We start from the raw sequence: 24,678 nt of genomic DNA on the forward strand, positions 1-24,678 counted from the left end.
TTCAGGAGGTTATTTAGTGATGTATCCAACTGAAGTTTGAGGGCTGGAAGATGAAAAGAGTTAGGAGTTGTAAATTAGAATCCCTTCTTTCTTGTTCCTTTAAGAAAAATATAGACTTTTGGAACTCAGGTTGATGGAAACATGTGTACTTCTCTTCTTCATGAGTTAGTGAAAGTTATTAGCAGCTACAATGATGCTGACAGGTGTACGTGTTCTGCGCATGCTAATTTCAACAAAATTAAGTGGTACCCTTAAGGTGTCTCACGGTTAACTTGACCTAGATTGCAGCAAGTTGTCACTTAATTATTTAGAATACAATTATAATTCTAAAAGTGCATCACTTCAGTTAAATTTGTGTTTTTGAGTTTGAAAATGTAATGTTTAGTGGGTCATGTTAGGGTTAAACCTGCAGAAATAATTGCGTTGCCTTTCCAGTAACGCGACTAATCAATCAACCTCCGTCCAGTTTCTCTTTCTCATAAAATTATAACAGGAGATGATACAGCTACCCAACTGAATTAGATGCATGAAATATGTAAGAAGGAAAAGCTGAAGCAGTCCAGTCCAATCAAACACATCAAATCCTGCCCTGATGTGTTGTTGTTACTGATCGCATGACACTTTAGATGGCCGACTTTGCATGCACGCCACTTCACTGTCAAGCGGCATTCTTTCATCCCCATTTTATCTTGTCTTGCTTTTCAGGTTTGCAAATCCTATGTTGTACTCCAATCCTATGTTGTGGATGGAGATAAATTCCACTCATCAAGCTTCAGAAGTTAAATACCCAGTAGTTGCTATAGGCAACCAATTGGCCCAGCTAATATGTAGATCAAGGTTTAGGCACAGCGGGCCTGTTTCATTCATATCCAGCAACAAGCCAGTGAAGAGTTGGAAATGTTTTGTTCATCCACATCTCACATTGATGTCTAGCCTTTTTTACTAGCTTTCTTTCTTTCTCTTCAGAGAGTGTAGGTAGAACTGGCTAGTGACCACTCGCTGCAAGGCTTAAGAATTACAAGTCATGAGATCAAAATCTGGAAAACATATTAGAAAAACCACATGATCTAACTTGTGGTTGGTGGGAATTGAACTGTGATATTCAGCAGAGTGCCAAGGTGTGAAATCTTTATTCTTGGAGTCCAGGTGATACTGTGTAAGTCTAAATGCTCCTGCTATGCGCCTGTGCCCATCAAAAGCTCAGCTGTACATTTTTCCACAGCTCGTGTTGTCCTACAATAGGGCCCCTACTCTCTTACAACTTCAATACTTACTGTGGTAATTTGTTGGAAAAAGAATTGAAATGACCAACCTGTTATCACAGACGAAAGATGAACCCCCGATCATGACTAAACTTTCTCAGAAAAATGTGTACTTTGTGTTGTCAGGGCCAGCAAAGCTTCACTGTTTGGATCCAGAAGAAAGCAACTTTGCTCTGAAACTTCATTTCAAATGCAGCTAATATGCTTGACAAGAACATGTGGTTAATTGGGATGTGGGGAAGTGAGCAAGACAAAAGCAACCACAAAGCAGAAGCACTTTCAGTTTCAGAGGTAAAACCAAAACATATTTGCACTTGATGAAACCTGTAGGCAATCTAGGCATGGAGCACCCTTTATTGGTAACTATTTTTCGAGCCAATTCCCTTTATTATTAACTGTTGCAACTAGTTTAGTCATATTGTTAATAAAAATTCTTCTGGTTAAGTTACCTTTGATGCAAGATTGAAAGGTGAAAAATCAGCTCAAAAGAAAGCATGTTGTGCTAATTCTATACCTGTTCTGAGAAGCCAAACCAAACAGCCCAGTTGTGAGCTGGCTTTTAAAAAGTTAAAAAGCTATCTTCTAAGAAAATGAACTAAAAGTTGGGAAGCTGGTTGAGATGGGCTTTTCTGATTTTTGGTGTGCCGATAAGCTAAAAATTTATTGTAAAACCTAATAGCAAAAATATATTAGGTAGAAGTTAGAAGCCAAAAAAATCAAAAGCCAAAAGTCTCAGCCTAACCAAACAGACCCTAAAAGCGTCCATAATGTGCTAAAAAAAATCATGTAATAAGGGTTTACTACTTAGTAGTAACAGTTGTGAGGGTCGGTAGTAGTAAAAAGATTCTTCAAGTCGGCAATAGCCTTGCTACCGAGCCACAAGCATTTTAAAAAATATTTATCTCTCCTCTCTCTCCCCTCTCTCTCTCCATGGCACACCCGGTCATTGGTGTGGGCTGATTTTTTTGTTAAATGGTGGGACCTGGCTTACTACATCCTCTCATCTATAAGCATTGTGGAAATTACAACAACTAAAATTCACTTTATACAGGGTCCACCTTACTACCTACTTAGGTGATATATATATTACCCTTGCTCTAAGGTTAGCTCCGTAGGTTCTTGTGCTAATACCTGATCAGAAAAATATTTTAGGAGTGTGCTGCCTCAGGAACAAACTGTAGGTTGCACGGTGGAGGCGACCTGTCCAACAACTCACACATGTAGGTTGTCTGTACTCCACATAACAGACAAACTAGAACATGATTTTAAACCACAGGTTTAGCTTAAGTTGCCTCACCCCTGGTCTCCTTTGGCCTTTGGGTTGCAAAAATATATGGTATATGACTTATGTCCAATTGAATCGTGCAAATCTCTATCAATTTAGTTGGTTTCTGTTGACTTTATCAGCAAAAAAACTTAGAAATTGTCTAGAAGCAACCAAAGTGGAAAAATAGATTAGTTTATATTTACAACATGTTTTAGATCACACAGGAAATCATAAGGAAATAAATAATCCTATTGATTCACAACATGTTTTAGATCACACAGGAAATTATCGGCTTCCCAGCTGAAGAGCTTGCACTATATTATCGGCTTCATCATTTTGTTTGATTTTTTTTGGGTCTCAATCATTCACATTCGGTTGGACGAATGCATGGAGCCTTCCTCATGCACCATTGCATTACATTGCTGGGAAAATTTTCTAATTTTGGCGCATTCATTTTGATTCAGTGTTGAACCAGATATATGCAAACAGAGCTATCCTCTATGTTCAGATTCCCATACATCCTAGAGCCGTTCAGTCGGATCCTTTTAATTTGTCCATCTCTGAAGACAAAAATCCAAGTGTGGCTGTTACACATACTACACAAACACAGTAGCTAGGATTCTGTATGCAGCTTTGACCAATTTTGCTTTTCCATCCTTTTTATAGGAAGAGATGATAGAAATGACCGATTGGACAATCCGGAGTAAGTTAAATTAAAGAAAATTGATGAACATCAGAATCCTTATCGTAACCTGCTCAATTGTGCAGATGCAGTGAGCAGTAGGGCAGGGCATGTGCCCTGTGGAGCCATGCTTTTGCATTATTGCATCTGCATATGATCATTTGCCCTTAGCCCTAAGCCACAAATAAAAATCCAGAGGCCCCATGATCTGAGCTCACCACTGTTCCGCGGTATAGAAGGTTATATAACACAACAGACCAGTGATTACGATGCCTAGCCCTCTTACCAGTTAATGAGCAGCTAGCGAGCAGTTGTGCATTTCAGCAGCGCAACATGTTCCAATATAGTGGATCTGATCTGTTAGCAGCGGACAGCAGTAGTTTACCCTTCAAATTTTAGTTACCTCCAAATTTTACACTAACCTGTTTGGTAGACACTCCATGTAGATTCTGAAAGCTGCTGCAAATATAATTGAAGTGTGTGGGATCGATCGATATCCCCTCCATGATCAAATTGCAACTGCGGCAATACTACTGTTCCATACAGTTTGTACCCAGGAATCTGCAGGATCTTTGTTACAGTGAAGAAGTTGGCAACTGCACCAGCCAGCCTTTATCGATCACTTACTAGCATGGCAGCAATGCATGCAGGTACATACACAATAAGTAGCATCAGTGATTACTTATGCACGGGTACAGATCATTGAATTGAAGAAGAGCAACACAAGCTAGTATTTGTATCGTGAGGCAAATGTGCAGATCTCCTGCTACAGATAACCTGTTATTCGTTAGCTGATTAATCTCATGCTATCTACTAAAGATGTCATAGCCGCCCATGCAGAAAAATGCAATAAAATTTTGTCACAGGTTTTCTGCCTTGTATTGGAGGAGCCTTGCTTTTCATGCCATACGACGCGGAGGCGTTCAATGGGCTAAAGGAAATGAAAGAAACAAAACAAGCCCCCAGAGCCAGAGGTGAGCATTAAAGTCGTCTCATGCTTAGCCAGATTTGAATAAATGCTCTAGAATTCTAAGGCCACTTTGCTTAGTTTAAAATTAACAAGAGTTGAAATGGCAATAGAAAGGAAATATATTTCCAACAAACAGTCACCACTCAGCACCTTTCATTTAGACTAGTTCGGTCATGACATTTTCATCTTGGTCTTCAGGCCCTGTAACAATACCTTCATTCATTTGAAAGCTTCTTCTTTTTCTTCATTCAGGCCCTGTACCAATATCTTCATCCATTCGTATTAATTGAATTGGCATTTCCTGACTTTTTGTTATGTAATATAAAATAGATTTTTTTTCAGACAATCCTATTTGGATGCAACTGTACATAAACCCAGACAAGACACAAGAGTTTTCTGAAAAATTGTGCAACTCTTTGTCGACACTGGGCTGAACAGTGGACAGAAACAGTGCCGAACAGAACTGAAATCCACTGAGGAACTTTTCCTTAATTTATGCGCCGGTAAGGCTGTACAGGCCATGATTTTAAATTATGCAAGATTCAGATAGTTCTAATTAGTTAATGTGAGAGCGCTCCAAGTTCCATAAAAGAAACAAAAAGAAAAATGAAACTGCTTGTCCTTCAATTTTTCTATTCAGTTCTGTGAGCTTGCCCATATACTTTATCAGAAATGCAAATGCAAATGCAAATGCTGGGATTGATTAGCTGAACTCTGATCTTTGCTGCGGGGTAACTCCTGGGGCGGAGAAGAGAATCTGAAGCATGGCACAAGCAGCCTACCGCCAGCAAACAAGTGCTTCCATTCCCAAGGAGGGAGGGAGCAACCTAACGCAGTCTCACCTCACCTGTGAAAGATTAACAAGATTACTTTTGCAGGGCAGGGCGATGAAACATGACAGATGGATGGATGGACTGCGAGAAATGCAGCAACAGACAGACAGACACGCGACACAGGGAAGGAGAGGAGAGGAGAGGAGAACTGCGTCGATATATTTTGCAATCACCCTACCATTCGTCTTCATTCGTGACATTTGTCTTAGTAGTTTTGTTTCTTGCGCATGGACTTGTTAATATATAGGTTCCGATTGTAACTTAGCACTACTACACTAGTATATGTTTGATCCCTAGGATCTATACAGTTTATTATTATTGTTGTTGTGAACTCATCATCTAATTTCTATGTACTCCAACAGATTAAGCCACCGGCGCCCAACTTGCAAACCTTCTCCAGCCGCATCTGCCTGCACCGATGGAAGAATCAATGTGAAGACCATTACTAATACTAGGTTCGTTGGAGAAGAAACAGTGATGCTACTTGCCTCCAAGTGTATTATTAAGGTATCTTCTTTGGACAAAATGGATGGACGGCGTACATTACTTTGTTTAATTTGTTTGCAACTGATGCATACATAATTACATATCCTGTAATTGCAACAGGTTACAGGTTGTAGGCAGATGGCTCCACGTGGATGCCCAACACAGGAAAAGAAGCTCAACACAGGTTACACGGCACCCCTAACCAGGTGATGAGAAACTGACATACAACTCTCACTGCATGCATCTCATCTCCATGGCAGGCAGGCAGGCAGCCATGTTCTCTCTCTCTCTCTCTCTCTCTCTCTCTCTCTCTCTCTCAAAAACTAAACAGCAACCTACCCTCTTCTTTTAGTTTAGTTTTGCATGAGTACACCACTAGCTTGTTAATAATTTGGATAATTTGACACGCATGTTGCTCCAAATAAAAGGAAGGCACACCACCTTCCTTCCTTGTTGTCCAACGGCTCTGCTCCAGCTACGTACTCTTGTCCTCTTCGCTGCCTCCTCCCTGCCTCTAGCTCCTTCATTGGCATCTATCTCACTCCAACACAAGTTGCTGCCATGGTCAAGAAGCAGACTGGTGGCCTCACCTCTCTCTTCGGCAGCAGCTCCAAAAAGGACGCCGGTGCAGTGTTGCCGTGCCCTTCCTCCTCCTCTTCCATGTTGCCTGCCTCTTCCTCCTCTGCGTGGCAATGGCCGTCCTGCGGCCAGCCAAGAACCCTCTCATTCAGGCAGCAGCAGATCGATGGGCACCACCACACGATGAAGCAGGCTTACAAGACCATGAACTCGTCCTACTCCGTCGACTCCTGCTTCTCCAACTCCTTCGCCTCCGTCGACAGCTTCTCCACGGCGTCCGAGGCCTCTGCCCCAGTCGACGCCACTGAGGGGGAGGCAGAGGCCGTCATCCGCGCCCTGCGCTCCGACCGCCTCTTCTTCGAGCCCGGCGCTTCCTCCTGCATTCTCAAAACTCCCAGCAAGCCCAAGATGAAGGCCGTATACGAAGAAGACGACGGCAAGGACGCCATGAGGAGCAGCGCAACGAAGGCAGCGTTCGGGGGCGCAACGGCCATGTCTGTAGAGTCTCAGAACCCGTACCGTGACTTCCGGGAGTCGATGGAGGCGATGGTGATGAGCCACGGTGTGAAGGACTGGCGGTGGCTGGAGGAGATGCTGGGCTGGTACCTCAGGGCGAACGGCAAGAGCACCCACGGCCTCATCGTCGGCGCCTTCGTCGACCTGCTCGTCGCGCTCAGCACCACCTCGGCAGCATCCTCTCCGGCCACCCCCACCAACTGCTGTTCTTCTAGCGCTTGCTCCTCCTCCTTGTAATCAACTGAGCAGCATCCATGTGATCCATCAATTTTTCATTGAGGACGCCACGCCATTGCCAAAGCAAGCAAGGAAGATCCATCTGCAGCCAGGAAGAAGAAATCTTTTTTAGGCCGTTGCCAATTGCCATTGCTACCGAGGAGTGACGACGTACGTACTCCATTTGATCACAGTTTTGAACATGTGGAGTTATGGTAGGAGGGCAGTGCAGCATGATCGATCACCTCCCTCAAGCGTTGATCATCAGGACCACTGTTATTGCCGGTGGCCGGCTCCAAGAGCTACCTGATCAATGCTTAATGAACTAGCTGTTTGATCACCGGCAGCTTTTCAATTTCATTTTTGAGAGATGCATGTACGTACCATACGTGTGTGCAATCGTACGCCTTCTGCAGCAGTAATTTAAAAAAGGTAAAGAGAATTTCCTGAGCTGTACACTTCAGCACAGTAATTTCCATCCTAGCTAGCTTCTTGTCAGTAACTCCAATAGTATAGATGCATGTACACTACTAGTCTTTTCCCCCCCGCTTTTCCTGAGTGATGAATGGTCATTGGCCATCCCTTTGTCAGTCAAATTATAAGACCACTGTGCGTTCACTGTGTTTTGTACATAGATCGCTGGTGAAAGAAATAATCTTCCTGCTTTCTCAGCTTGATTTGGAGCTAAATAAATCACCAAAACTGCATCTGAAGACATAATTAAATTGAAAAGCACTATTATAGAAATAGGTTTATACGCCGGCGAGCCGGTAGTGGTGAAGTATCACTGTCGGTTCGTATCGAGTGCCATGAACAGCACGCATGCGTATTTCGTGTGAAAAATTATATGACTTGCGACGGTGCGGGTGTGAGATTCCTCGGGTGCAAAAAAATATATTTTTTAATTTTTCCGACCCTGAAAATATCGATTTGACACCCAACTATCACTGCCGGCTGAAACCTTCAACCAATAGTGATAGCCAACTATTACTGTCGACTAAAGTCTTTAGCCATCAGTGATAATACCTTTACTATCGAACCCCGGGCCAGCAGTGATAGTCCAACTTGTTGTCCACTATCAACTCAAAAATCGGTAGTAAAGAGTGTTTCAAAGCTGATAATAAAAGAGGATTTTGTAATAGTGAAGGTAGATAGGCGTTTATCTTTTCTCAGTTTGGAGCTAAAAATTCTACTACTCATTACTAATTATTAGAACATGCATCACCTTGTTTGCGCAGTAGAAGAGAGTATATACACATGATAATAATACCCACAGCACCAACATGAGTAGCCAGATCGATCTATATACATGGAGAGCTGCAGAAAAAGTAGTGACCACCTGATAGATCCAGCAGCAGACCGGAAGATGCTAGTTGGGTAGCAGTCATCTTTACTCTATGTCGAAATAATATAATATTTAATTATATTTTTAATATATTTTTATTACATGCAATTTTCAGAGGATTGTTACATAGCGAGGATCAAAAGGAAGACTTTTTAAAGGCGCTTTGGAGGTAGTGACTATGGATATGTTCGTCAAGATAGGGTGGCGACTTAATTATAGAATAAGCGGATAATCTTTATGGTGAGACTATGTAATAATAAATAAGAGTCTCTTCACAACGGAGGATGCATATGTCTTTTTGTTTTCTATTTGATCCTTTAAATCGTTCAGGATGAGAGTTTGTAATAAACAGGAGTTGTATGCATCGGAGGATGCAAAACACCAGAATTAATTCTTTTATTTAAAAATGGAGACCGGAAGGAAGGCCATGCCACTACTACGTGCATAGAGATGACATACATGATGCAGGCATGCAGCAGGGTCGAAGCATACACCGAACTAGCTTGTTTGCATCGGCATGCATGCATGCAATTTGCAGATCGATGGGTCGATCGATCATGCAGCAGCATCAACAACAGTACGTATGAGTGACCCCGGCCGGCACAGCCTAGCCATGCCAGGCCAACAGCATCTATATAGTCTGTACTCCGCGGACTCAATGATAGATTAAATGATAAGAGCCTAGCTCTATGCATGCATAAGCTAATCTGCAAGTAACAGAAGCGTTGGAATATAATATTCCTTTTCGTTTCTCTCGCCTTAATGTCTCTCTTTTTCCCTCCAAAGATTGAGTACAGCCGATGATAATAATCATGCATGCATAGAAATCCTTAAGCACAGGCACATCTTCAAGGTGGTGATCATGAGCACATGCCATGTTCCCTCCCCCGTCAAGGTTCAGAATCTGGGGGCGTCTTTCCTACCGGACCTAATCGGCAGAGGAAGATAGTGGAGGCTAGCACTCCTGGCTCTCCTTATGCAGCAACCAAGCGTCTGGACATCGAGGAATACATTGTGTTTATGGGCTGGGAGACGGAGGCTTCGTCATGTTCCTTGGCATTTCTTGTCTGAAATTTAATTAGTTTCACTATGTGCGTACTGAATTTGAAATTACTACGTGTATATCTACCTAACAACATGACTTGTTGGAGTCGAATCACTCAGCTCTGCTCTTGACATGGGACTAACAAGACATAAATATATATATATGTCCCATTGTTTGTTACCTAACACACATGGGGCAGCAAATGGTTGGTTGGGGCTCCAAAGGGAAAAAAAGAAGGTGGAGTTTGGATGTTAATGTTGGGCCTTGGGAATGTTTGCCCAATAAATGTTCTTATCTTTCCTTCTACTTAAATTCTCTATTAGGCATACAATTGAACTTAATCAAATGATACCATGCGCGCATTTCAACAAGTTCATGCATGCATGCATGCGACAGAGAATATAATAATTAATGTACAAATACAATGATGACAGAAAAATTAAGCTCATGCATGCAGATCAATTCGAATTAACGATCCAGAAGCGAAATTAGGAAAAGAATCTATGGATAGGATCAGCACCTACGTACAGAGACATATATTACTAACTAGCTAGCAAATCAATTCAATGGAGTATATATATGAATGGCTGCAACTCAGGATCAATTAACCAGATCATCTGGTACCGAGCCGGCCAGTCGATCAACTCAGGAATTTGGTCAGAACCAGACCCTGCATTCCGTGGGACGGAACTCCGGCGGGGGGCCAGCAGCGCCTGCGGTGGCGTTCCGTCGCTTGAGCCTGAGCGGACAGTCGATCTTGGGCTTGGGCCCCGGCACCCTGAATACCCAGAGCTTGAGCTTCATGTGCGCGCCGAGCTTGACGTCGATGGAGAACCTGGCACCCTCGGCGGCCTCCCTCCGGAACCCGGCTGCCGCGACGCCGCCGACGAGCGAGCCGTGTCCGAGGAACGCCGTGTTGAGGGGGCTGCTCTCGCCGGTATCCTGGAAGAAGTCGGGCAGGTCGGCGTGCGCGAAGCGCTGGCCCTCGTAGTAGGCCTCCGCGGCGACGTCGTGGTAGTGGATGGCGATGCGCTTGTTGGGGTTGCGGAGCTGGAGGGCGAGGGAGAGGTTGTAGCGGAGGATCCATGTCCTCGGGGTGAGGGTGAAGTTGGTGAGGTCGGCGGAGACGGCGGTGGCATGGATGATGTGGGGGCGGAAGAGGAGGTAGAGGACAAGGACGACGAGGCCGGCGGTGAGGAGGACGCAGGCGAGCACGCTCAAGAAGCAGCTCAGCACGCCGCAGAAGAGGCACCGGCACGGGCAGCACAGCCACGACGTCACCGTGCTCGCCTTGCCCATGTCCCCGGCCTGTTCGATCGAGCTTTAATTTCTCTCTCTAGACTAGAGTGGCAAGAAAGAAGGAAAGATTCCATGGCCGGTGAAGGAGAAGCGCATGTTTGTCGGAGCAAGGTAGCGGTGGGGGAGTGGAGTGACTGCCCGCCACCGTTGGCCCGGTCTTCCTCCATGCATGCTGCCGTTGACCGAGTAGGCCTGGAGGGCCCACCTAAGCCGGACCTTAGAGTGAAGCTCCCTTGCTTGCTTGGGCCGTTATGCCAATCATCCTACAGGCCTCTCTACACGGCCCGGTATTTTTTAACCTTTTGCCGCGCCACCTTTTGACTGACTTTGATTTTTACCGCATGAGAGAGAAAAATTATTGATCATTTGAGAGAGGATCAACTCCTTGCCCCTGGTTAAGTGATAGATGAGCGGCGAGGTGGGATGGTGGGATTGAATATGGTGACAGGTTCAGTCTTTCTGAAGGATAATAGCATCATATTATGTGTGTTGTCTTAGAATTTTGTATTGACTTGAGGAGGGGATTACAATGTAAAGTGTCTAATCTAAATCCTAATCTATTGGACAAGTTCTCTAAGCTAGTCGAGTTCTTCTCCTAGGCTTGAGTGTTTGAATCTCCCTGAGTTGAGTTGGCTTGAATTCATTTATCTTGATCATACCTCCGCCCTGGTTATGAAGTCGGACGGAGAGAGGTCATGTCCTACTCAGAGTCTTGAGCGTAATCGACTCGATTTCTATTTCATGGGGTATCCGGGGCACTTGATTCCTTATCAAGAGATCCTTTTCAGATCTTTCCATTGGAGAACAAGTTAGTGTCATACGTACCATGGTGGCTTCTAGAAACCTCTTCCATGGAACAAGTTTGAAGAATGAAGACAATTGAGCAAGACACACCAAGTTTGGACGGAGTATATGACCTCTCTTTCTTATCTCCACTTTTCTCTGGTTTCATGTGTTGTTTGTTACTGTTTCTCTATAGCATTATTAGCCGCGGGAAGTGGGGCTAAGGTTTTACTCACTTGTGATGTACCTTAAGGAGGCATCCTCACTCACCGGTCTATTTCTAGGATGTTTGTCTCCTCATTCATGTGAAGTTATGTTTAGTCCGACATAAGTACCGATCCATTGATTCGTTTCTCCAGTTGGCATAATGTCACTGGTAGAACGAGCTAAAGTCCTTGTTCACTAATTGTGGTATACAGTTTATAGTCCTAGCATAGTGTTGTCAACTAACCAAAGGCCTCTCGAGTCTTGTAATTCAATGAAGCCCTCCTCTTCAAGGGCGGATCTATTGAGGGGAGGGGGGCTCCCCTTCAATTTGTTTTTGGCATGGACTCTATGGAGATGAGCAGCAATGAGGAAGAGTACTGGGAGAGGAGCTGCTGATCGAGATGGAGGAAGAAGACAACTATCTGGACCAACTAGGCTGAGCACGGCAGCTGACCACATCCTCAACTTCTCATTTGTCATCCCCATTCGCAAAATGCCTATTCCCTAATTTCAAGATCCAAATCCACCGGTGGGCAACGACGGTGTGCATGGTCGGTGAGTAGGCAGGCGACTGTGGCACAATGGGCGGTGCGATGCGTAGGGAGGTGGGCAAGGGCGCAGTCAGGAGGCATGCAGGGTGGCATCTTGATCGATCGCATGAAGGTATTCTTCTTGCAAATTAGGAGTTTGGACGCGATCTGCGACTTTGCGTGCTTTGATTTGTAGCTGCAGTGGGGAATTCAGTTAGGGAATGTGGGAGACCCGGAGAATTTCTCGATGTCCTTTTCCTGAGAGAGAAAAAAAAGAGTGGGATTGTACAGATAGAAAACAATCCACCTGTTATGGTAGATCATATGGTCTTGATGTGTTTTGCATTTTTTTTTTGCTATGTTTATGTATGACATTGCTTTGAACTAGCCGAATTTACGTATGAGACTAACGTTAGGCTTGTTAGCCCCAGCCCTCCCTACAATTCTGTTCTGCCTCCGCCCTGCTCCTTCTGAATTCTGCAGCTCGACAACGACCTTGCTAGCTAGTTCTGAATCTGTTGGCCGAGAGCTCCTCTCTACCTAAAAAAAGGGATCGAGCTGAGCTCTACTTTTATTATTCTGTTTTGACATGAACTTCTCTCCAAGCCTTTTTTTTTTTCGATCTCTGCTTTTCTGCTCATGCATATCCTTCCTCCTTTTCTTCCTATGTTCAATTTAATGGATTTCTCACTGCACTTTGATGGATGTAGCATCAGAGCACAATTTGACGAAACAATATGATTGCTTTTGTAAGGTGAAATCGATATATAGAGCTGCAAATCCTTTTTCAGTTTCCCTGGCTTTTAGCTCTTGGAAGAAACAGCTAGGTACGTACTAATCAGACAAGCCTTGAAATAAGTTCGGTAGAATTCCCAGTCTCTCTTGCCTTAGCGCTAACAAGTACTGCTACCTCCGTTTTTTTACTTGACATTCTAGAATCTGTACTGTCAACATTTTTAAAGTTATGATTTGACCACTTATATGTTTGAAACTATATAGATTTATTATATAAAAATTATACATTAGATTTGTTGTTAGAAATAATTTCATCAGTACTGTATCTTTATGTAAAGTTATAAAAAGTAATGTTCATTCTAAAGACCGTGAAAAATCAAAAGCGTCGAGTAAAAAATAAAATAATAGAGGGTGCGTGCAAGATCAAGAGATATATGCCTACCGGTAAGTAACTAAGTAATTGATATCTTGCGTTACCTGTTATTGGGTGGGTGTGCACATCCCTACTTAAAAAAAACTAAGCAATTGATCAAATTGTGAAGAAATGAATTAAGAAAGAAGCAGGTTAGGTGCGTGCATGATGGATGGATGGACTAGTGCTACCCACAGTTTGTCCGATCCGTCCAGAAATGTCTGCACCTTGGCACAGTGTCGTCTCATGAATGAAGAGCGACGTGCCAACCACAACCGGGCGGCGATCGGTGGATAATGCTCCACTAGCAATCGAGCTTATTTCTCATCTTTTTCCGAGAGCAAGTAGCTTTATTAGAGTGTGTTTGGGTTGAAGGGATGAGGTGGATGCATCCCGTATGCATTTGCAAGATTGAAAACTTATGTAACTTGAATGTCATGTGCACGTACACTACTTTTGAATTCCTGATAAATCTCTCTCCCTCCCTCTGTACATGGAGATATGAAAAATATATATAGGCACCACCATCGATCACCATCCATATATATATATATATATATAATTTGCACTACTAAGGTAGGAAGATGCACTCAAGCTCTTCCCCTTTGAGCGATGGATGCCATCTTTTCCCTTCTACTCAAATTAACCAACAAACCCCCAGACACACAAACATCAAAACTAAACCAAAAAAGGTCAAATTATTTCTCGCGCTCCTCTCTCTCTCTATATATATGCTCCTATTTATATACCAAATTGTGCTTAACTAGTTTCCGAGCCGGGCTGAGCCCGACCCGGCCCAGACCCAAAGAAGTTTCGACCGGGCTTTTACGGATGACAAATCAAACTAACCAAATTGAGCATGGATAGATGCCGGGAGCACACTGCGACTGCACTGTATCGTACTGCACTGCACCGAGCCTCCATGGATGGATGGATTACTCAGACATCGACGACGCAGCCTGCGGCGCGCTGGAACTTGAAGTATCCGAGTCCCCCGCCGGAGTTGGAGCCGTAGCTCCCCTGTCCGTCGTTGACGGTGAGCAGCGCGGGGCACCTGACCCTGAGGTGGTAGTGGCTGGTGATGAACGCCCCCGCCTTCCACCGTATCCACCCGTCCACCCGGATGGTGACGAGCAGGTACCCCGCCGTCTCGTCCTGCGTCAGCGCCACGCCGAGGTAGGGCGGGAGCGGGACGTTGGCGCCGGAGAGGAAGGGGGACCAGACGGTGGCGTCGATGTGGCCCTGGTACGCGGCGGGGAGCGCCGTGGGCACGGTGATCTGCATGCCCCGATACTCGGCGAAGACGTCGGCGCGGTCGTAGTATATGCCCACCCGGTCGTTGGTGTTGCGCGCTGCCAGCGTCGCCTGCATGGTCACCGTCAGGTAGGAGGAGGAGGAGGAGGTGGCGTAGGAGGCGCCTGCGGCGGAGGAGGTGACGTTGATGCAGACTATAGCGACGTCGTTGAGGTAGAAGCGCGGCTTGGTGGGGCGGAGGACGAGCCAGACGATGAGCACGATGAGGAGGACGATGAGGATGATGGCGACGATGGCCGCGCAGCAGCGCCGGTACAGGCGCTGACGCTCGCAGTCCTTGTGCTGGTCGCAGTACTTGATCGACATCGATCCCTTTCGATTCGGTCTTCTTCTTCCCGGCCCTCGATCGAGTGACAGACAGGGACGCTCGCTCGCTCGAGAGGAGAGGACAGGAGAGGAGAAGAGAGGAGAAGAGAACTCGAAAGAAATAACCCAGCCGCTGGGTTGCGGTGTATATAAGCCATGCAACCTTCCCTATCGTACGTACGTGCTACTCCTCAAGTTGGTATACCTACAATTAAGGCTAGCTAGCTCGAATTATGATTAATGGAGAGATCACCGTTGGCAATTGCACTGCATGCCAAGAAAAAAAAAATGGATACCAACTGACCGAATACGTTTCGTACTCAGAAAAAGGCACAGTAGATTAGATTCCCATAACTGACGTGCTAAAAATTTATTTACAAGCCTATGGCACATACTTGATGGAATCATGGAACCTCCAAAATTCATAATTCTTGCATTATAAAAACAGGTCATCGAAGAAATATTTGCAGTAATCAAGCTTGCAAAGGCTCTTTTTGAACCAGAGGTGGCAACTCTGCCATTCATTCAACGAGATGATAGCCAGAAATTGCTTTGTTTACAGTATCAAGATGAAGAGAACACTGAGTTGGAAAGTTAGAGGAGAGTGGCGGCAGGTAAGGTGTCCATGTCAGGCAGCTTCAGTCATTTTCAGAGCAGTCCATTTCCATATCGATCAATTTCTGTTCGATCCTAAAACAACAAAACAAAAGAGAGAAACAATCAAAGGCCGGAACACAGGAAATTTTCTAGAGACTTGGGACGTGCTCCTTCTCCATCACCTTATCACCTCTCCAGGCTCTTTTTCTTGTTCCAGGAGCCATCTGCATCACCTTCTTGAAAAGAAAACAATTTGAGGAGAATTCGCTATGGGCACTTCAACTGTCTCTTCTCGATCAGCCCAGCGTGCTTGCCGAGACCTATCTTCTCAGGACACATCACGAGAGGGTCTGTCCTCTCTAAACTTCACATTTTGATCCATCCAGCATCGTCCTCTCGTCTGTTGATGGTTTTAATTTAAATGTTCCTTTCCTGCATTGCTTGGTGCCAAAGTATGGCTGATAGGGGCAATTGAACACTAATAATCAGCATGCATGGTCTATTGGTATGGTTGGTTGGTGGCAGATCATGATCAAGAGAAGAATCAAAGGTGAGCTCTCCCTCCCATCCATATACTACTCCCAACTCAAGCAAGAGACTACTTACTTGGATCAGTTACAACTCAAGAGACCACTTCCCTCAGGCCTCCAGCTTCTAAAACATGCATGTCTCCAATTAACGGTGCTCACAGCTCACCACATGCTACATATTGTCTTCCCATCAAAACAATATATATTGTCTTCACATCTAACCGTTACTCCTTACAAATTACAGACATACTATATATTGTTTTCTGAATTTCATCCTTATCCTTGGGAGGGACTGTAAGATGATCACAGGTAGGACACATCAAAAATCAATCTCTCCTTTTCGATTGCATGTGCCTTAACAACAAGTGAACACCAGCACTGTGACTTTCTGTCGTGCTCACCTGCATCCTGCGTGGTCTGCAACAGCCACGAGTCAGGAAGGGTCAAATCTGCCGACCGCTCCATGCATACCTTGTTTTCACAATTGAATGAAGTGAGGCAAACAAAATAATATATACATGCATACCTAAAATATGCATGCTCTCAAACGACTAAAAGTATGCAGTTTCCGTAGAGGAGGTGGTTGCAGGCTTTCTTGCAGCAATCTTAGGCATATATAAGCATGGACAATATCCTGACTTCAAACACACTCTACACTTTACATCAGGCATGGCAACTTCCCTATAATTAATTATTGCAGAAAATATTTTTGAAGGTTCTACCTAGCGCGACAGAGAAATAGAAAGGCACCTGATGCTGCTGTTGACTCACTCAATGAATGAACCGATTTCAGCGATTCAAGAGAATTCCATTCTAGCTACCTGTTCTTTTCAGTTTTGTTGGACCAAACACTCATACTTAGTACTACTAACCACCTGCCACCATAGATCAGGACTTGAGAGAGAGAGAGAGAGAGAGAGAGAGAGAGAGAGAGAGAGAGAGAGAGAGAGAGAGAGAGAGAGAGAGAGAGAGAGAGAGAGAGCATAATCTTACTTTAATGGCAATGGTGGGGGTGCTTAATACTCTCTCGGCCAGATCAATAAGAAAAAGGTACAAATCATCATCACTTTCTAACCCACTCTTTTCAGTGTGATGCTGCTATGCAACAAGTCATCATTTTGTATCAACCTCAATCTCTATCCTACTTCTTTTCAAGCCCAAATTTGAACTACCAGGAAAAACATGCATCATGAAGACACACTAGCAAAGAGAATACGCTTCCATCAATAACACCATCTACTTCAGTGGAGTATTGTAGTGAGTGGGAATCTCCTGCGTTTTGGTCCATCCATCCACGACACTAATGCTGTGCTCGCACAAGCATGACATCAGAGGGAAATTGGTGGAGGCACTTTTTGGTATGTACAAATTAAAGAGCACCAAACTTTGCAATGAAAGTAAACAGAAGGTCTAATTGTTTCTTCGAAAAAGAAAGGATTAATTACCTTTTCACAAAGAAAGTAACAGTTGGGGAAGACACAAAGGGCCTATAATGAAGTGGGGAAAGTTCACAGAGGAAAGCTAAAGAGGGAGCTTGCAGAAAACGAAATCCAAGTATATTCGAAAGAAACATAAGAAGAGGCCCACCAATCTACAACAAAATTAAAGGAAGAATATCATAGATTCATACCGCAAAGAGAATTAATGCAGCCACAAACAGACGTGTCATCTCTCCCGGTCCCGGTGTGGGTGTGCATATGGATTCTCCTATCCACAAATTGTCTCCATACAGGCCAAACCACATTATTTTGGGAGTTTGGTTAAAACGACTGCGGCTCAAGATGCACCTAGCTCTTTACTGATGATAGTTAGCCAAAAGGGGAGGTATCCAGGAACATAAAAAAGAAAAAGATGATGGCTTCCCTTCCCTAGCGTGCAACCCAGCGATTCGATGCACCGAGAGCGAGAGGAATATAGGAAGAAAGAGTATGCTGTCATTGTAAAATGATGGGTGTCACAAGAACCATAATTTCGTTTTTTTTTTTTACAAAAAGAAGAAGAAGGAAAGGACACATGGGACTTTTGCAACACCATGCAGCTGTGCAATTTCCTGCCCTGGGAATTGCAACCAATTGTAACATCCCAAAATTTCAAAAATCATAAAATCAATAAAAAGAAAAATCTTCTTTCCTCTATTTGGGCCGATTTCCACTCCCTGGCCATCTCGCTCTCCCGGCCTCCTTCCCCCTCTCTCTCGCATCGACCCACTTCTCCTTTCTCTCTCCCCAACCCAGCCCGGCCACGCGCTCCTCCTCCTCCTCACAAAGGTTGCCTTCCTTGGCTATATCCTAACAACAGAAGGAGTTGTTGTAGACCCCGAGAAGGTAGAAGTTGTCACCCATTAGCCACAACCGATCAATGTGTCTGAGATTAGAAGCTTTCTTGGGTTAGCGGGGTATTACTGATGATTCATTGAAGGGTTCTCCAAGATAGCTAGACACATGACTGAGCTACTCAAGAAGGAGAAGAAGTCCGAATGGACGAAGTCATGTGAGAAGAGTTTCCAGGAGCTGAAGGATAGACTGAAAACCGCTCCAGTGTTGGTCCTACCCAACATACATCAAGATTTCGTCGTATACTGTGACACATCAAGGCAAGGCTTAGGGTGTGTCCTGATGCAAGATGGTAGGGTAGTAGCATATGCCTCTCGGCAGCTCAAGCCCCATGAGCAAAACTACCTGACCCATGACCTAGAGTTAGCGGTAGTAGTTTATGTCCTTAAGATTTGGAGGCACTACCTAATTGAAAACAAGTGTGAGATTTATATGGATCATAGGAGTCTAAAATATATCTTCACCAAGCCAGACTTGAACTTAAGACAAAGAAGATGGTTAAAACTAATTAAGGATTATGACATGGAGATACACTATCACCCAAGCAAAGCTAATATTGTGGCAAACGCCTTAAGCTGAAAAGCTTACTGCTATCACTTAGAGGCCTAGAGTGCCCCACTGCAGACAGAGATGCAGAGGCTAAACCTGCAGATAGTACCTCAAGCCAACGTCCACAACTTGAGTGTACAACCCACTCCGGACAATCAAGTCAAGGTGGCCCAAACACAAGGATCCGGGATTGATGAAGATCCGTAAACATACCGGAGAAGATAAGGTCATAAATTTCAGGGTAGATAAAAATGGAATCTTGTGGTATAAGAGTAGACTTCGTGTGCGCCAGGAAGGGAAATTCTAGGAAGTAATACTAGATGAAGCACACAACTTAGCATACTCCATCCACCCAGTGCCACAAAGATGTACATAGACCTAAAAGAAAAATACTGGTGGAATAGGATGAAGGCAAATATAACCAAGTTTGTTGCTTAGTATGACACCTATCAGAGGGTCAAGGCAGAGCACCAGAAAACCACCGGATTACTTCAACCCCTACCAATTTTAGTGTGGAAATGGGATGAAGTAGGCATGGATTTCATAGTTGGGCTCCCCAAGACAAAGAAAGGATATGACTCAGTATGGGTAATGGTGGACCACCTCACTAAGGTTGTACACTTCATACCTGTACGAACAAACTATGGTGGAGACAAGCTAGCCCAGTTGTATATTGATAACATAGTAAAGCTACATGAAGTCCCTAGTAAAATTGTTTCTGATAGAGATACTCAATTTATCTCAAAGTTTTGGAAGAGTCTACATACATCCATGGGAACCAAGTTAGACTTCAGCACTGTCTATCACCCACAGACTGATGGTCAGACCAAAAGGGCCAACTAGATCCTAGAAGACATATTGAGAGCCTGTGCCCTGACCTATGAAAAGGATTGGGAGAAGAGCCTAGCCTACACAGAGTTCTCATATAATAATAGTTACCAAGCCATCTTAAAGATGTCTCCTTTCGAGGCCCTTTACAGTCGTAGGTGTAAAACACCCCTGATGTGGTCCGAAGTTGGAGAGAGTACCTTACTAGGACCCTCCCTCATCAAAGAAGCAGAGGACCGAGTCACAGAGATAAGAGAAAAGCTGAAGACAACTCAATCCCACCAGAAGAGCTACGTAGACAAAGAAGAAGGGACCTAGACTTCAAGGTTGGAGATTATGTATATCTTAAAGTCTCATCGATACGGGGAACACAAAGTTTCCAAGTCCGTGAAAAATTGGCTCCCTGGTATATTGGGCCATACTAAGTTCTAAAAAAAGTTAGGGTAGTAGCCTACCAAATACAGCTACCACAAGAAATAGCCGATGTACACAATATCTTCCACGTCTCCTAGCCAAGGAAATTACTAATGGTAATAGAAGAGCATGTCCCTATAGAGATGCTAGATCTCCAGGATGACCTCTAATATCAGGAAGTACCAGTGAGAATCTTGGATATGGTCACCAGACAGACCAGAGCATCAATAATATGCCTATGTCGCATACAGTGGAGTAGGCACACCGAAGCAGAAGCCACGTGGGAACGAGAAGATGCCCTGAGAAAGGAGTTTCCCCATCTGTTCGAAGGAAACCCCAAATCTCGAGGACGAGATTCATTCTAAGTGGGATAGGTTTGTAACATCCTAAAATTTAAAAAAAAAAATCAGAAAATTAATAAAAGAAAAATCTTCTTTTCTCTCTCTGGGCTAATTTCCTCTCCTGCGGCCTATCTCCCTATCCCAACCTCCTTCCCTCTCTATCTCTCACGTCGGCCCACTTCTCCTTTCCCTCTTCCCCGGCCCAGCCCGTCCGTGTGCTCGTCTTCCTCCTCACGCGCGTGCATAGCACCGCCCCCCTTGTCACTTTTCTCTCACGAAACCCAGCGAACACGCTCGGCCCCTACCTCCCATGCACTCCCATTGAGGTGGCAGATGTGCTGCACGCCAGCCACAGCCAAGCCACGCCGCATGCACACCTGACCCCTATCCCGAGCCCCTCCTGAGCTCGCTGTCTCCCACCTCCACGCTGGCTGCCTCCACCTATAAAAGGTACCCGCCTAAGCTGTGCCACCCTAGCCCGTCAGCATCCCGAGCAAGGTATCCCCCCATTGCTCACCCCTGCCTCTCCCCCACCCCCCCTTGTTGGGCACCGAGCTCCCCCCTCCCTTGATCTCACCCCCGGCTCAAATCCGCCAATATCGAGCTACCCAGAGTACCCCAGCCACCTACTTCACCCTCTCTTCTGCTCCTCTCCCCTCCTCTGGCCTCCATTGAGCTCCTCGCCGAGCTCCATGAACCATGCCAATGGCGACATGCCGCTGGACCTCCTCGTCCCCGTCCCCTCCCCCGCTCTGTTCCTCAGCAAAATGGAATCCCCGTGCCTTAGCCTTCTTCCTCGTGCCCTCGCTGTCAAGAATGGTGGTCAGACGACCGTTCCCACTAGCCTCCGGTGAGCCCTCTGCCGCGGGCCGTGTTTCAGCCAGCGATGCCACCCGATGTCGTTCAGCGGTCGGCGACGTCTCCCCATCGTTCCTCTCTCTCTATGTAAACCCAACGGGACAACTTTACGTATTATTAGCTTGATGGATTTATTTCATCGCTCTCTTTATTGTATGACTATGATATCATCTGTTGTAAAACCTGTATTTACCAGTAACTGATCAGAGATTGGTATAATAAAGTTTTAAGCACCAAAAATGACTCAGGGCGCTTCACCAATTCAGCTAAGGCACACTAATTAGGTACGGTATGCAGAAGCAGAGTTTTGTCAAACTTATGATAAGTTCTGAGAATGAAATTTTGCGCATAGAGGGGCAGAACCCTCACATAAATGGGTTAGTACCGGGACTAAATGAAAGAGCGATGATTCATGATATTGATATTAGTTATTTTCCTGAAAGCTGCTCCCAGATTATGATTATTCATCATGTGGTAAGTGCATATATACTATACTGCATTTATTGGCAACCAACCAAAACAAACACTAATTGCCCCGTTCCAGAGGAAGTCAAGCAGCCTCGTCTTATATGAGCTAGTTGTTCGAAAAGGCAGACTAGGGGGCAACAAAAAAAACTATTTTTGAGGACCTACTAGGTTCATGATATTATTCTGAATAAAGAGTATATATACACACACACAGCAAGCAGCTGAGTCTGCGCGTTGATTTCCACATGAGAATGCACGTACAGCGCCGCAAATCACCTGAGCTGAGCACCCCAGCAACGAATTCAATAGTCATAGGAAGCCGCGAGGGAACGGATGAATAACAACTAACCTGGGCGCCGATGGGCGGCGCCGGAGGAGGAGGAGGAGGAGGAGGAGGAGGAGCCAGCAACCGGCATGGATCGCTTCTTCCGTCGACGGTGGTGGGTTGTGCTTGTGAAGGGAAGAATTCGATCACAATGCCCAACCCAACCCGCTGAAACTCTGGTGCAGGCCCTGGGTTCATATTGGACCGGCCTTCTTCTGTTTATGCTCCACATGTCCACAAACTATTATTACTAATTGCGATGGTTACAAATAATCATCCTTTGGTTCTCTTTTGACGAATGACATTGCTATCAAGACGTAAGTCCTACCGATCCATAAACATCAATGGAAGTCTACTTTCCTGCATCTGTGATCATTGGTGGTCATATTGTCGTTGCAAGACCTCGGGCCCTCGGCGAGGAAGATCAAGAAGTTCAGCATGTCCATCGCCTAAATGGCCTGATAGTAGCAAACTGTTCATCTAGGATATTCAATGCAATAGTTATTATTAATATAAGTAAGAGGATCTTTCTTAAAAAAATACAAATTAGGCTACTTCGCCTCAGTAAGTCCTAATTAGCAAGGCAAATGACCGACCAATTCTAACCGCGGCAATGTACGTACCGAGGACCCAAAAAATCGTACTTATAAATGGAGGATTGAAGAAATCAAATTAAGAACAAGATAGAGACGGGAGAGGAGAAGTATAGTTATATAATCATTCAAAAATGAATGTACATGCACGTACAGCAAGGGATTGATCCAAGTTGAAAGCATCAAAATAATGAGCAAGGACACCGTCACATCGACTACCGAGTCGAACAAAGCAAGGCAGCAGGTGCAGTACTACGTCAGCACGCGCGCTATCTATCTTGGATCGCTTCAACGGCGGCGACCCAACAACGGATGATGGGTGCAAACATCTTCCTCGCCTTGACTGCGTCTCTCTCTCTCTCTCTCTCTCCCAGCTAGTTTTATTTGTTGGTTAACTAAGAATTATATATATCGATCCATCAGATGCATCAAAAAATATTAAGCTTGGTTATTTCTCCTCTCTGAATCGGTCCAAATAAAGTTACTTCTACGACTCAGGTTTACAAGTCCAACCATAAACCAACTGATTCTCGGGTTGATCGAGATGGTTAATACCTGCTACTTGGTTAATAAACTTAATTAGTGCGTGGTTGACAGTATCAAAACACACCAAATTTAAAGCAACAGCTATATAGCACTCCATCCGTTTAAGAATGTAAGACGTATTTTGTTTTGAAAAATCATCAAAAGAAAACTTTAACCATTGATTTCTCTCATAATATGTTACAATTTCTATAAAATCAACATCATATTAAAAGTACTTTAAAATGCAAATCTATTGAAACAAATTTTGTATACTAAATATGCATATAATTAGACTAATTATACAAAATATGTCTTATATTCTTCAACAGAGGGAGGGGGGAGTATTCCAATAGATAAAAAAGGCTTTCTATGGACGGTGGACATTGGGATTTTGAATTTTGAATACCGGATTTTGCTGTGGTGATTTTGGAGGCGACTCTGGATCTGCATCTGCGGTGCTCTGACGTCACGGGTGATCGCTGGTGTCCCCCCTGCGCTTGCAGGCAGCGGACCGTGATGGCCTGCTCAGGTTGTGTCTGGTACATCTTCTGAGTGCACCCTGTCATCGACGGGGGAGACTGCATGGTTGGCAATTCGTCACCATTGGCAGACTCTGGGAATGATTTCGGCGATCAGCGAACTCCATCAACTTGGGAGGTCATCCAGGCGGCATGCCTTGGTGGTTTTTCTAATGAAGATATCCTACGCGCGGAGGAGAGTATCGTTGACGGCACGACTACTCCAATGTTGGCCTCACGCTTAGTTGAAGCTGTTGTTCTGCAACTCGGTGTTTGCGATGCGGCTAACCCATCACCGAGTCTAGCAGGTCCTTCTCAAGCGCCAGGGAATGGGATCCGACATGGGAAGAGTCGGGGATGGTTGATGCGACCTTGGTGTGGACCTCTCCCCAAGCAGCGGGCAAAATCAGTGGTGGTCCTAGGGGATTTCTTTCCAGGAGAAATATCAACAAAATTTGGCAAGCCCTCTTGCAATTTGGCTAATCAATCTCATGGTGATTACCTCGTAGGTTTCCAAAATTTCCATGGCAGGTGAGTTTTTTCAGCGTGGCAGTAGTAGGAAAGATGTTTTTGGCACATACTGGAGAAGGCATGCTTCCTTTTGTGCACGATCACCTTCCGACATCGACTTGCTCACATCCTTAGCATAATCAACCGATCAACTCTTTCTTTCCCCTTCCTATGCTCAAGTGGTGATGGCAAGTACTGGTACTGGTTCCATTCATGCGGCTGGTGGAAGTCAAGCCCGGGGGCCATCGATGTTCTGGCCGGGGGACATGGTGGTTCACTCGGGATGATTTTTATGAACAAGTGGTGGAAATCTGGAATAAATCAGTAAAAGGATGTAACCATGCCTAACGATGGAATAACAAGATGAGTGCCTAGCACAGATATCTCAAGGGCTGGGCGGCCCACACCAGTGGCACTTACAAACAAGAAAAGAGCAACCTTCAGTCCACCATAGATGAATTGGACATTGCCACCGAGGTACACGGCTTGACTAACGTTGAGA

General features: G+C 44.8%; 3 protein-coding genes across 4 annotated transcripts; 1 reads left to right on the forward strand and 2 right to left on the reverse strand.

Annotated features, from left to right (window-relative positions):
• The first annotated feature begins 757 nt into the window (after positions 1–757).
• LOC133898698 (transcription repressor OFP13-like) lies at positions 758–7,418 on the forward strand. 2 transcript variants are annotated; one of them, XM_062339372.1, is made up of 4 exons: positions 758–1,553; positions 3,196–4,185; positions 4,524–5,521; positions 5,621–7,418. In XM_062339372.1, exon 4 carries the CDS (start codon positions 6,062–6,064, stop codon positions 6,830–6,832), a length of 771 nt encoding a protein of 256 aa, XP_062195356.1. In that variant the 5' UTR covers positions 758–1,553; positions 3,196–4,185; positions 4,524–5,521; positions 5,621–6,061; the 3' UTR covers positions 6,833–7,418. The 2 variants fall into 2 exon arrangements, with proteins under 2 accessions (XP_062195356.1, XP_062195355.1); XM_062339371.1 differs by having other exon boundaries at positions 758–4,185.
• A 2,262-nt stretch (positions 7,419–9,680) lies between these two features.
• LOC133899566 (NDR1/HIN1-like protein 10) lies at positions 9,681–10,714 on the reverse strand. Its single transcript, XM_062340562.1, has one exon. The coding sequence runs from the start codon at positions 10,498–10,500 to the stop codon at positions 9,859–9,861; it is 642 nt and encodes a 213-aa protein (XP_062196546.1). The 5' UTR covers positions 10,501–10,714; the 3' UTR covers positions 9,681–9,858.
• Positions 10,715–13,607: 2,893 nt separating this feature from the next.
• On the reverse strand, positions 13,608–14,888 carry LOC133899747 (NDR1/HIN1-like protein 1). The gene has a single exon (XM_062340805.1). The coding sequence runs from the start codon at positions 14,785–14,787 to the stop codon at positions 14,107–14,109; it is 681 nt and encodes a 226-aa protein (XP_062196789.1). The 5' UTR covers positions 14,788–14,888; the 3' UTR covers positions 13,608–14,106.
• Between the last annotated feature and the right edge of the window lie 9,790 nt (positions 14,889–24,678).

The sequence above is a fragment of the Phragmites australis genome, chromosome 18 (genome assembly GCF_958298935.1).
Source record: "Phragmites australis chromosome 18, lpPhrAust1.1, whole genome shotgun sequence".
NCBI lineage: Eukaryota > Viridiplantae > Streptophyta > Magnoliopsida > Poales > Poaceae > Phragmites > Phragmites australis.

Excerpts from the sequence above, each read along its gene's own strand:
- LOC133898698 (XM_062339371.1), top strand. The coding sequence starts at position 6,062 with ATGGTCAAGAAGCAGACTGGTGGCCTCACCTCTCTCTTCGGCAGCAGC.
- LOC133899747 (XM_062340805.1), bottom strand. The coding sequence starts at position 14,787 with ATGTCGATCAAGTACTGCGACCAGCACAAGGACTGCGAGCGTCAGCGC.
- LOC133899566 (XM_062340562.1), bottom strand. The coding sequence starts at position 10,500 with ATGGGCAAGGCGAGCACGGTGACGTCGTGGCTGTGCTGCCCGTGCCGG.